At 37.3% G+C, this 14,115-nt stretch overlaps 1 protein-coding gene across 7 annotated transcripts in view; it reads right to left on the bottom strand.

Moving 5' to 3' along the window:
* Window positions 1-14,115, bottom strand: part of LOC102302025 (protein diaphanous homolog 3) — a 129,079-nt gene that overhangs the window by 98,457 nt on the left and 16,507 nt on the right. For all 7 annotated transcript variants that reach the window (XM_042214487.1, XM_042214489.1, XM_042214490.1 and 4 more), the window contains 7 exons: window positions 8,284-8,358; window positions 8,108-8,177; window positions 6,552-6,688; window positions 6,074-6,179; window positions 2,139-2,249; window positions 1,552-1,670; window positions 1,176-1,292 (listed from right to left, as the gene is read on the bottom strand). In XM_042214487.1, coding sequence (XP_042070421.1) covers window positions 1,176-1,292; window positions 1,552-1,670; window positions 2,139-2,249; window positions 6,074-6,179; window positions 6,552-6,688; window positions 8,108-8,177; window positions 8,284-8,358 — 735 coding nt within the window. The remainder of the gene's footprint in view (window positions 1-1,175; window positions 1,293-1,551; window positions 1,671-2,138; window positions 2,250-6,073; window positions 6,180-6,551; window positions 6,689-8,107; window positions 8,178-8,283; window positions 8,359-14,115) is intronic.

The raw sequence follows: 14,115 nt of genomic DNA, 5'->3' as shown, positions 1-14,115 counted from the left end.
CACAAAAAAGTTGGGCCTGGGAAAGTTGCCTAGTTTAAAAACCCATGCTAACATACCTGGCTAAACATTTCCCAGCTCATTAGATTCAGTGGGGATAAAAACATCCTACAGAAACGCAGCTTTTCAAAAGCAGGGATGGGCAAGAGTTCAACACTCAGTGAAAGACTGTGCGGGCAGCTAGTTAAACAACAGAACAGTACTTCTCAAACTATCAATTGAAAGACATTGGGGGCCTCATTCTCTCAGTTTCAGTTCATGATGCACTGTCTATGTACAACTCTAAATGTTATATATAGTGATTTACAAATCATTGTAAATCACTAGGTTTTCTCCTCTCTTCTTACCATTTTTTTAAGATGGCTTCAAAAATTGTGTACTCTAGACAGTTACATCCCTGCAACAGGGAGCAACAGTGTATGTTTTTAAATGTATGAAATATTTGTGAATGGTTAATGATGTTTAGCAAAGTGAGGGCAGTCACAGAAGCACCAGTGCTTAAATAAAAAAAATGTATATATTAAAAATAATAATAATCAGACAGAGCTAGAGAAGAGCACCAAAAAGGTGTTGTTTTTTGGCAGGTGATGCATTTTGTATTCTTCAGACTAAAGCTCCATCTTTTGATCAAGCCAAGTCACACCCAACAGCAAGAGAACCAACATAAAATAAGCCTTTGAAAAGCACCATTAATAGGAGATGAGAAATGCTCTGTAGCAATGGCTTCTGTAGATGGCTTAGAGATGAAAGAGAAAGCATTCTCTTTGTTAACCAATGTCATTGAGAGGGTTTAAGGCGGCAAGAGCTAGACCTCCACAAAGCATAAGCTCTTCAACAGTGTACATCATTAACAATGTTCAAAACTGCTTAGACCCTGAGATGTGTGTGCATTTAGGTAAAATGTGACATGAAAATGCAGTCAGAATACAGTCTAGAGACTGTAAATTACATTACTATACTCTGCTATTTTTAAGAAACCTAATAAGGCAAACCAATAAACCTGATTAGTGAACAAATACATATGAATAAAAACTACTAAAGGACAATTATAAGTATACAAGTAAACATGTAGTCTAAATAAGGAAACATTTAGCTGATTCATTTAACTGACAAGTAAAGCATTACTCGATTCATAAAACTGTGTGTGTGTGTGTGCGTGTGCTTGTGTTGATTTTTACCTGATCAAGTGGTCATTTCGTATAAGCACGAGGTGCTGCAGTATAGAGAGGAAATATGGCTCTGCACTGCTGTCCTTTACCATGCTCTGCACAATACTGAATATATCACCTGCATCAGTGCAGCGAGTCAAGGATTTGTATTTCAATGTCAACAGTGCAATTTCACGTAAAAAAACAAGGTAATGACACAAAAGTAAATGTAAGAAAAATGTGTTTTGACTCTAATTTACACTTTTGTTTGCATAATGTCAGAAATAATTTACCTTAACTGGATCCCATGAATGTCTCATAAGAAAATTAGGCACAATTACAAGACACAAACACTGAATCATAAATCCAAATTGCATGTACCTTTTTATAATAAAGACAAGGATATTCAAGCTCACTCTTAATGTCTTCCAGTCTGTGAGAGAACTCCATCATGTCCTCTTCTTTGTGTTCCTCAAATACCTTGAGCTGAATGTCAAGGGCCTCATTCCTGATGACTAGCAGTTGCTACATAAGGATCAAGGTGCAAAAAGAAGGTGCATAAAGAATTATGCAAAATTAAATAGTGAGGAAAGCTCAAGATCCTTTATTAAACTCAAGTAAAGACGAGGAGCTCATCCTAACTGTGATTATTTACAGGTGTGGGCACCAGCGTTTTACTTTCATTTATTATTTTCTCATTTTGCTGGCAACAACAACACTGCTTACAAAAGTTAAACATGTTAGCTAGATGGTATAAAAGCCAGAAGGAAGATTATTAGCCGAGACACTAGAAACTTTATTGGTTTCTGGCTGTCGCACAGACAGAGGACGTGCAAACTCTCCTCTGTGTTTCATGAATTATTTGCTGGAGTAAAACGACGATATTTCACTGAAGTGGACAACTCATTTTAATATTAATGCAAGGTGAGTCTGAGTTTATATTGTGTTCGTCTGTGTGTGTGCGTTTGTGTGTGGTGGTTATGTTTTGCTTACCGGCAATATCTCTTTCAGGCCACAGCGCATAAATTCATTTCTAATGTGCAGCCTGAAGTCCAGCTCATCAGGGGATGTTACTAGTGCATTGATGAGCTGCATGCATGCCACCTGCAACATGGGGGTACACAGAACAAAGAGAGTGTGAGAGAAGGGAAGAGAGCAGAATGAGAGAAAGAACCAAAGAAAGAGATGATGGACTTTTTTCCAGAAGATGATGAAAAGCGTGCTGGCATGCATTCTAAATGAGCCATGTCCCTTGGAAGCAAAGGACCATAACTAATGCATGTCTATTTTCTCCAGTCACCAACTGGGGGTGGGGGCTGATTTTAATATTAATGTAACAACTGCAGCCCCATATACACACATACACACACAACTAACCAACTGTCAATTTAAGGGCAAACTTGCTGTTTTGAAAGCAGTTTTTCACTCCCCTCTGAGTTTGGTTTATTACGCAGGGACAGCTACATTGTGTGACTCTTCAACTACCCAGGCAAAGATAAACAGAAAAATCAATTATTGACCAGTAAGGCAATCCATTCATGTGTGAAAAGACAATATGGCAATGCTAGATATTCAGGTGATGTTTAATTTGATGGCACACTCTCATCTTTGGTACTCCAGTTTACTAATACCTGTCACCAAAGAGCCTCTTTAATATTGTAACGCTACTGATGTTACAAAGTATCACAGCACCTTTGTATTGCCTGCCAATAAGTCACCAACACAATCACAGGTCCCCACCCACACTCAGTGCCAGATTTGACTTTGTGGATTTTAGTAAAGTTCAAGCTGAAGGGTCATCTTTTGACATAGCACAAGCTGCATATGGTACTTACAGAATGCTATTTCCAAGGAGCATAACAAATACAGCAGGAGCTCTGGAAAAAGTGTATCACTGCACAAAGCGATGAAGGGCCTAGTGGTTAAAATTAAATCATGTAGTTTTTACTCTAAATGGGAAGTCATGGAACTCTTATCACACCTCGTACATTACTTCAGCTTTATATTTGAGATAACAAATAAGACAAATATGAAGACATTGAGATAGGAGTATTAAGAGACAATACTGGTGTCCTCAATTTTAGTATTTATGGTTTAAAAAAACGTTCCCTAGGCTGACACTATGAATAAAAGTACCGAAATAGAACAGAAAGCCTGTAGCCACACATTTCAATGCTTAGGATAAAAGTGTCTATGCTTTAATAATGCATGGGGTTAAAGGGGATTTGTGCTGTCTATTAGACAGTCGAGGTAATAACAAAGCATCAATAAAACACAACAAAGTACAAAGGGCAATGTTTGTTTGGCCACAGATGAGTTCTGTGTATTTAATATCCTCGTGTAAAGTAAATTCTACCTTCTAGTGCACTGGAAAAAAAATCCTGGTTGTTATTTTTCCCCACTTCCTTTCTATAAATACCTCATTTTAAATTCCAGTGTCTCCCCCTTCCCTCACCAACTATTGATTTTTTTTTTTCTTTCGGTGAGAACTGGTCAAAGATAATTATACAGTAAACTGAATGTGAATGCTATTTGGTACCTATCACAAGGTACTACAAACAAAAACCAAATTCTTATTCCAATAATATGAAAAAGATGATTTAAGCTTCATTATGTGTGCCTCAATCATTGCTCATGTTATGGGGAGCTCTGTTTAACAGTCACACTATATAAATGTTTTAAAGGGACAAGAAGTTTCCATAATTTATATGATTACATTTTAACATGCAAACCTGCACTGTTTGAAACAGTATATATGCAATGTTTTAAGTGTGCTTGGAGAGTAAAGATCCAAACAATTTTATCTAAATGGAGAATGTGTAGAGGGAATACACACAAGAATAAAATGGCCCGTTTTTTATGTTCGTCTTTTTGTTTAAGGCAGAACATGAAAAGGGACTTGTATATTGATTAAATGAGCATGTTCTTCTACTGCTTGCTTTTATGTTTCTCGTTAACTTGTTAACTGGTATAGGGACTGTTCCTTACTTAGTCTGCCCAGCTGTCTGTAGATTTTAAGCTGATATTTATTCAAAACAAATGGTGCAGATGAATTAGTGGGTCGAATTAAAATTTCTGACATGTCTGGTCTGAAAGCGATCATTAAAAAGTGACATCTGTACTTAACTGAAGCATCTGGCACCAGTGTTGGTCAAGTTACTTGAAAAAAGTAATCAGTAACTAATTACTGATTACTTCCCCAAAAAAGTAATCCCGTTACTTTACTGATTACTTATTTTCAAAAGTAATTAATTACTTAGTTACTTTTTAAAAACACGATTTACAACCTGAATAGGTGATAAAGCGATAGATCTTTCAGCCCAATTCTACTTTTTCTGCATAATCCATCATACAAAATGTAATCAAATGGAAAAGTCTCTTTTTTTTAACTTGTTTTATCAGTTTTAATCTTTTAACTTTATGCATCAAGCAAAAATTTAATTATATGCACCATTCTCTGACTTGAATAAATTAGTTTAACATTTAAACCTATTTTCTGCACATTCCAGCACATAAAATAAAATATTTTTTGTGTTTACACTCAGTCTTTCAAATAGATGCAAGTAAAACACAGCAGAAAATAAATAAAGTCAAAGACTCAGCGGTCCTGTTGCTCTATTTTCACCTGTAAAGCAGGAGTGGGTAGGCGGAGGTTTACCCTGGTGCAGGTGTGCCGCGGTCAGTTGAAGAATCCGCGAGTTTCTCTGTGAGTTTCCCATTACGTCGTAGCTACTCAGTGCTTGCTTGGAAGGGGGGTTTTTTTCGCTGTAAAAAGAAGTTTTCTTCCCACGCACAACGGACACTAATGTTTTTGTCACTTTTTATGGAATCAAACTCAAAGTAAGGTCAGTACTTCCACGCTTTAAACGCTGCACGCTCATACTCTCTCCCACAATCGATATGTGATCCATTGTTGATCTGCACACAGCTGTTGTCACTAACGGCGCACTCGCTTACGTCACTGTCGTGAGACATTCTCGCAAAAAAATCACGGTTTTAGTAACGCAGTAACGCAGCGTTCCTACGGGAAAGTAACGGTAATCTAATTACCGTTTTTGCAATAGTAATCCCTTACTTTACTCGTTACTTGAAAAAAGTAATCCGATTACAGTAACGCGTTACAAGTAACGCATTACTGCCCATCTCTGTCTGGCACTGACGAGTTCATGAAAAACAGAATGAACAGACCTTTTTTTTTTTTTTTTAATTCTCATGATGTTGCGCTTGCAAGTGGTGTTTTCTGTATTATTGCTGCTCAACATGTAGGTCTATTTGCCTCGAAAAACTAATTATATAGCATGAGATGTTTGTTTAACGATGGTGTTCACATCAAAATTGAAAATAAACAAAGTTGCTCACTTTTTTCATGCTTAAAAACAGAACCTTCAAAAAATTCTGAGAGGGCTTTATGTAGCATTGGTGTTTATTTACTGTAACTGATTCACCAAGATTTAATTCAATTCATCTTCATCTATAGAGCACCAAATTACAACAACAAACACATTGTTAATGCAAATGAACAATGACACTGTCTTTAATTGCAGCATGCCACTTGAGACATTTCACCCACATGAATATAGCAGCCATATTTTCCCCATAACAATTAATCAATTCTAAATAACATTAAAATACAAGCATTTTGCATATACTAAAAGGTGAGAAATGTCTAGCTGCCTTTTTAGGCGTCACTGCGACTTGATCTGTGATTTGCAATTGGTTGACTGAAAATTAGTTGCAAATAAAAAATATGACAAAACAACAAAACAGGAATTTTATCAAACCTCACATGAATGTTTAAGTAACTGAGGGACCTTTGACTGGCTGTGATCTGTTGACATTGTCACGTTTTCACAGTTATTCTGTATGTAATATCAGTAAAATCTGTGGAAAACAAGGTGTCAGATGGTGGAAAAGTATTTTGCACTTACTTGTAATTGAACTGAGCGATCGCGTAGTCCTTGCACAATGGGACTGAACCTCTCAATGCCTCGCCATTCCCCCGCTGTGGTGATGGCTTCAAGGACCTTCTCCAAACTAAATGAGAACATAAAATGCATGACTGAACAGTTTGAGAGAGAAAAAAATGAAGCAATGCATTCATTTTTAGGGATTTAACCATACGCTCTTTCCTATATTGTATCCAAGGTTCCTTGGAGTGCGCGAGTGACTGAATTATAAGGTAAATTACAGTGCAGTCTTTCTCTTACTGCTCTGTTAAGTTTCGGCCGTTTTATGACATTTTAGCACCATTTATTACTGTGTGCCAGTATGATTTAAACTGATAATAAAGACATGATAGTTATCCACTTTACTATTTAAGTACAGCCTAATCTAATGGAAAAACATTGTGCTTTAACATTAGAAAAAGTCAGTCAGATAGAAATGTTGAGAGAATCAATGACATACATGTTCTCTTCTCCTACAATGCAGATGGCTGACAACAGCTTTACCACATCGGTCATCATTGCAGACTGGTTGGGATCAATGGCTCTTGCCAGTAAAGCAAGACTTTTCTCCTCTCCCAGAATTCGATCCAAGCCATACTGTAATGGAATCAAAACATTATTACCCAGACATGCTGCAATTTGCCCCATTTTTGTCAACAAAAATACAAATCCACATTAAACAACAAAACCAAAGTTAAGCTCATCATATATTTTCGTGTACTTCAAATGTATCTAAATGATCAAATATTTGACTGAATAATGTGTCCTTTTTTTTCCTTTATAAAAAAAACAAACCCCAGAAAACTATGTCCTACATGTCAAAATTGATATCTAATTGCATCCACAAACACACATAAACTTAAAGTGACTTTGTAACACAATCTCTCCAATAAATCTACAATTTACCAGGGAGAAAGGTTTTCTTATTATATTTATTTTGTCAAAGGGCAATTTCACAGTGTGCTAACTTTTAGTATTACATTATTATGCCACTGGTGACAGAAGACAGAAAAATCAGACAAAGGCAGAAGAAGAAAAGGCTGTAGCGACAGCTGGCAGAGAACACCTGTCTTCTTGGCATTGTGGTTACCCCACATCCCAAGACACCTCTTTAGCCGCAGAAAGGTCTGGGCTAACACAGAGGCCTATGGGTTTTTGTTGGCGCCTGGCACTTATTGAGAAGCAGGATTATATCAGACCTTGCAGCACATTTTACACTGCATATCTTTCTCCATAGGGTTTTAGCTCTACATGGAAAGTTGCTGGGAGGGTTCTTATCCTCTCTGCAGCTACTGATAAACTATTAAGAAAAACAGCTGAAGCATTATGAATTATTAGTACTTGAGAAGTAAACATTTTAAATAGCTTTGGCCTGGGACATACAGGGTGGGCCATTTATATGGATACACCGTAATAAAATGGGAATGGTTGGTGATATTACAGTCCTGTTTGCGGCATATTAGTATTTATGAGGGTGCAAACTCCTCAAGATGGGTGGTGACCATGGTGGCCATTTAGAAGTCGGCCATCTTGGATACAACTTTTGTTTTTTCAATAGGAAGAGGGCCATGTGACACATCAAACTTATTGGTAATGTCACAAGAAAAACAATGGTGTGCTTGGTTTCAACGTAACTTTATTCTTTAGGGGTAGAGCTGAGGTAAAAATTGAGGTAAAGATCTAAGATGGGTGTGGCTGACTCATGAGTGCAGAGCAAAGAGCTCCAAAAGTAGCAAAGTTAGACAGCCAATGACCTCTTCCAATTTTACACCGCTGTCAGTCTTTTGTATTTTTAAGCATTTTTAAGTTCATATAAACTATTTTTGTGATATGAACATTACAGCTTAAAAGGCCATGTTTCAAAAACTATAGTGTCAGTGTGGAATCATAATATATGAATTAGATTAATTTAAAGAAACCTGATCTAAAAAAAACAGACTTTTTATACCCAGCAAATATCCATCAAACAAAATAAGTGAAATAATAAAATGAAATAAAATAAGCTATTGTCAATACCTTGTTGTTCATGAAGGCTTTGAGACACTGGATAACTTTATGTTGGTTCTTTTTGTCAATTTTCTCTTGGCTATTGAAACAAGACAGCAATAGGTTATTGTTTGCTATTAAACACTTAAAAGAATTAAATAATTAGTGAGACAGGAAAGAGTTTGAACATGAATGCATAAACTTACTGTTTCTTGAATAGCAACCTCTCCAAAATGTCTAGCAGCAGTCCAAGACCTTCATGCCCAAAGTTTTGCACCCAGCTGAAATAACAAACATGAAATCGATATCACAATAGTCCCAGACTGACAACTGACAACAATTTCATTCTCATCCACCAGGCAGAAAAACAGAACTCAGTACTTTGTGTTGAAGAGAAAGGCAGTAGAGGTAAACAAGATACTGTAAAAAAAATAATTAAATAAAAAGGTTGCACATGCATACACTGTTATCCTCTGCTGTGTCTGAAATACATTAACACAATAAAAGCTTTAAACACAAAATTAAGGGAAAGCCTGGCCCATTGAAACCCACAGAGTGGATCCAGTGACTTTTATACATTCGGCTAGAAGTGAGTAAAGGCAGACAGTGTGATTGATTGTCCCACCATTGTCCAACGTTCATGTGTGAAAATGTTTTCTACCCAAACAGGAGATTTAGGACTGACATGTCACACAGTGCTTTCTCCAATCATGAGAAAAAACACCAAATGAGAGAAAATCTTCTTCTCTCTCTTCAGCAGATTTTCAGAATCAATACCACAGCAGACTTTAGCATCTCCGATGGAGGAAAACTTTACTGAGAAACTTTTTTCCATGCCTCCTTCCCCACTTTTCTTCATTTCCATGTCAGCCTTCTGTATAAGAATGCATGTATCTTATTAGGAACATATATGATTAGCAATTAAATAAATCTGGTCTGCACCAGAAATACTAATCAGTTAATCATTAAATTCATTCAATTTCATTAATGCGCAATACCCAAATGCCTTGGTCTTATGTAGACTGTGGCAGAAGAGTACAACATAACTCTACTGGAACAATAATGTGGATCTGACTCTATAAAGACAAAAGGCAGATGGTAACACTGCTAACACAAATGCACATGACACAAGAACGTGACTGTAAAACCAGCAAAGACAATGAAGAAACTGTTCATTATTTTAGGTTCTATATTGATTGCTGTCTAAGCGCTTTCTTCCTTTAACACCCGTATTGGATTTATTTTCTCCAATTTAGCCGACTATCAAATTAATGCAAAGAAAACTTCACGGAATAAAAAACATTTTCTTGCTGCTCTTTATGTGAAAGCTGATTTTAGACACATCTTATGGAGAACGTACCTTTGATCCAATAGAATGCTGCCTGTGATTACAGAGTAATATTGAAAGCTTAGGACCAATGTATAATATAGATTTATTTTCCTTCTAAAGGGCAAATTCTTTCCAACCACTGAACTCAAGGAGCTATTCTTTAAAAAAAAAGTGTGATGAAGAGTGACTCTACAAAGAGATTCACATGAATGAACATATTCTACCTTTATTCTACAACAGAGCTGTTTGGAATCAGATATCAGTAATAGTTTTGTTTCATATAAATAAGACAGAACAGTGTTATTAAGAAGTATTATGTTGCTTAATGTGGTGTTTACCTGGTTAACAGCATGAGAGAGAGGCGGATGTAACACTGGGGGTACCAGGAGGTGAGAAAGTGAAGGTAGATGAGTTTAAATACCTGAGGTCAACCATCCAAAGCAAAGAGATAAAGGAGAAGTGAAGAGTCAGGGCTGTCTTTGTGACAGAAGGAAGGCAGCAAGAGTAAAAGGGAAGGTTTACAAGATGGTAGTGGCCTGCTATGACGTATGGCTTGGAGACGGTGGCCATAACAAAAAGGGAGGAGGCCAAAGTGGAGGTGACAGAGCTGACCAGTGACCAGGATTGATATGATTAGAAATGAGTACATGAGAGAGGCAAGGCTGAGCTGGTTTGGGCATGTGCAAAGTAGGGATAGTGGATAGATTGTACAAAGGATGCTAAATGAGGAGCTGCCAGGCAGGATGAAAGATGAAGACCACAGAAAAGCTTCATGCATGTAGTTAAGGAGGACATGCAGAGGACTGGTGTGACAGAGGAGGACGCTAAGGAGAGGGTGAGATTAAGGCAGATAATCCACTGTTGAGTACCCTAAAGGGTGCGGCTGAAAGAAGATGAAGAATTGTAAAGAGGCTGAATACTGGCCCAGGCTTTTGGTCTCCCCAGATCCAAACACTTTCTGTAGTCTCCTTCTCCACACTCGGGTTACCAGTACTTGCAAACCAAGGTACTCCAGCTTTAAGAATGAATACCATTGAACCAGAGGCATGAGCTAAATTGTAGACTGCCCCTCCCTCTTGTCTGAACCTGAATTCCATCTCTGAACATTAGCATTCACAGTTGTTGCTCTAATCACCACACTCTGTGCCTTCCAGCATCATATGTACATAAATTCTCAAGGTGGCAGGATAAAACGGGAAGCTGTTATCTAAATGCTTTATCTTGAAAAGAAGCAGGTTGTGTGTATGATTACATTTTTCTCCCATCTACTATTGTGTCTCTGAAGAACACTGATAAATGGCATTTTGTAATAAATAACCAATTTTAATGTTAATCCAAACAGATGGGAGATTAGTTATTGTTTTTCATTTGTTTGTTTTGATTTATTCAATGTAATCTACAGCTGTCACAAAAATATGACAGGTAAACCCCATTCCAGTTTCTACATTAATATAGCTGAGCTTATAACAAACACCTTAGCTAAATCTATTAACAGGAAGCCCATCTGTTTGGTGGTTTTGGGGTGGTTTTTTTTTTTTTACAATTTCTCAAAATATGGAGGCACAAATGCATCAAAAGAAGCAAAATCCTCTTCTAATTGTTTGCACAATACTATGGCTACATCACAATGAATAGCCTGACAGGAGAAAGAAGGGGGGGGAGACCAGCTGTCTGATTCCCAGCATGACTTCTGCAGTGTTTTAAAAAAGGTAAACAAAAACAAAATAATAGGGGCTTTTAATTCCCAACTTCATGCCATATACAAACATTTTCTGCATACATCTCCACTTGTATATATTATATATAGAGTGAGTGCACTAAAACATAGCCTTGTACCATCATTTACTACTATGAGAGCATGTCAGGGTTAGATGGAAAGAGGCTGACAAAAACAGTGATGGCTTTACAGATGTAGATTAAAAAAAAAAGACTGCTGCCAAGGTAGATCAGAAAAAATGCTCTCAAGTTTCAGAGAGGAAAAAAAAGACTTCTATTCTACATTGGTCCCTACCCAGTCAGTACTGTAGGATTTTGGTTATAGAGGTCTTAATAAGAGCTTTATTGAAATTCATAGCCCAGTGGCAACTGTATGCAAGTTTTTCATCATCAACAGTTCAGGCAGAGAGCAAAGAAGAACAATCAGATGATCTCAAGCAGGAATTACAGAGGAAACCAGGATACCTGCACTGTGAGGCTTTCCTGAAACAAATATGAAAGACACTTGTGGAGACATAAGTGAAAAATGGATACTGGTGGTAAGTCAGCTTTCAAAGGCCGTTTGATGTTTTTAGCTTTTAGACATTCTGAAGATCTCAGAGGCCTGAAAAAGAAAATGGAATAGCTTTCCAAAACGCCTGAAGAAGTCTTATTGAGAGCAAGAACAACCGGGCCGATGCAAAAGTTTATGTATGAGCATGACTGTGTGTCCTAACTGAAGGTCAGGGAAAGTTTGGATACAGCAAATAAAGCTGGACAGACTGCATTTTTTATTAAACATGTCTGTTAAATCATGCATTCACAGATCAAAACTCGTAGTCTTTAAAGTCACATTAAAGGCATGTTAACAGGCGCTCAGTGTTTTGGGTTTTGTTGTTTTATTTTTCAGAGACTGACCCAATCTGTTGTCAGTTTACTCATGGACAAGTTCAGACTTCGCTAACAAGGTCTGGATTTCCTCTTGCTGGTTCAGTTACCATTGTTGCCATCCTCAGTATTATTCAGCAGGTAGCTCACGGAACAATAAAGGTTCGCATCTCGTGGTTACTCCACCATCTCTGACTTTAACTGGCAAAAGTGTTTCTTTTCTGTTCTGGAGATCAGCTACGAGCTACAGGACCACTCAAAAAAATAAAAAATAAAAAATAAAAAAAAAGGAACGAGCATTTCTCCTTCTCTCACCCCTTTTCACTCACTCTTTATGTACAACTTTGCATTTAATTAAATTTTTATAATAATAATTTTAATTAAAGTTATTATTAATGTCTGGCTGTCTTCCACAGCATGTCTTTTGTCTGGCCTCCCTCCCTCATCCCCATCTGGTGGGGGCAGATGGCTCCCCGAGTCTGGTTCTGCTGAAGGATTCTTCCTGTTAAAAGGGAGTTTTTCCTCTCCACTATCACCAAAGTGCTCATATGGGGCGGTCTGCATTATTGTGTGGATCATTTCCATACAATTTTAAGTGTCTTAATTGTTATTGTGATTTGGCACTATATAAATAAAATTGAATTCAACAGAATAACTAATTTATGCCAAATCTTCTGACAATAGCTTTGAGGGAACTCAGGCTGTGGAAGTGCATAAACTGTAGACACAGCATACCAAAAAAATTCTGAAGGGCCACATATTGATTCAGTCAACTGAAAGCCAAATCTTACATCATTTTGTGAATACACTGGCTCCCATGACCTCTTTTCCAACACCACAATCACTTTGCCAGAAATTCAGTCCAATGATATATAGAGAAAGATATATAGAGATAGAGATAGATATATAGAGATAGAGATAGATATATAGAGATAGAGATAGACAGATCATATATTTATATGTATATGTGTGTGAGTGCGCGCATGTTATGTCACAGACAGATTCTTGTTTTGTACTCCACATGCTGTCTGCCTAGACTCTAAAATGATTAAAGTATTTTATATTCTGTTCTGTCTGCTCATCTAGCATTCTCTGGCAGCACTTGGGTTTCATTGGTTCCTAACATCTGGCACCCTCCCACATCCCAAATGAGAAAACTTCAATCACACTCTCTGCCTGAATGTGTTTGGAGAAGTGCTGTGCAAAAATTATCTAAAAAAAGAAAGGAGAAACTTTTTCTTTCTTAGTGAAGACACATACCTGGTAACATTTTATGTTATTAGTAATTCATAATGACACACATGGGGCATAGTTATCTACATCTAAGATATAATGCCACAATATTTCGATACTGTGAAAATACTCATTTGTGTTCCAAATACACAAATATGTATTGTGGGGATGGGAAGAATACGTTTTCCCTAAGTACAAGGCATGTAGAGCCCAAGTGTTTCAAACATTTTTGGTGGATTTCCAAAGCTCTGGGGTCCGTTCTTCGTACCTCGCTAAGTAAGTTAGCTGGATTTGATTGTTGACGATTTCGCGTGATCTTGGATCGTTCGGTTCTCCGAAGCTCATCCGGGACTTGCTGTCATAGCAACAGATCCGTAAGCGTAAACCTGCTCGGGAGCAGGTTTACTTTATGTAAACAAGATTAGATCGCGGCCACTCAGGTATGTCCGCTTCATTATACGAAAGCAACAGCGATATTTTACCACTGTTTTTCCATAAATAAATATTATCAATGTAACTAAAGATAATGCAGTACTTGATCTTTTATTGATTCCATACAGATACATACAGGTCATTTCCTAAAAAAAGGGAAATGTACTATTAATCATTCTATTTCATGTATTTGATTATTTCAGATGTAATTCATATTTTAGAGTAGTAATAGTAAATTACTTCATGTAATCAAGATGAGAGACCACGGCTATAAAAGCGAAGGTGGATTTGGGAAGCCTGTCGCAGCCATGTCCTGTCCGTATACGCGAGCAGCCCATTGCGGAAGGTGCAAGATTGATAAGGAGAGTTTTCAGAATTCAGCGTATATTGCGGGACAGACAGGATCCTTTAGCTCAGCGCGACAGTGTGCTCATAGAGAGATATCGATTTTCCCGTGAGG

The sequence above is a fragment of the Haplochromis burtoni genome, unplaced genomic scaffold, assembly GCF_018398535.1.
Source record: "Haplochromis burtoni strain Fernald_Lab_line unplaced genomic scaffold, NCSU_Asbu1 Contig_573, whole genome shotgun sequence".
Classification (NCBI taxonomy): Eukaryota; Metazoa; Chordata; class Actinopteri; order Cichliformes; family Cichlidae; genus Haplochromis; species Haplochromis burtoni.
Note: the sequence above shows the minus strand (reverse complement) of the source record. Positions and strands in the feature narration are given on the sequence as shown.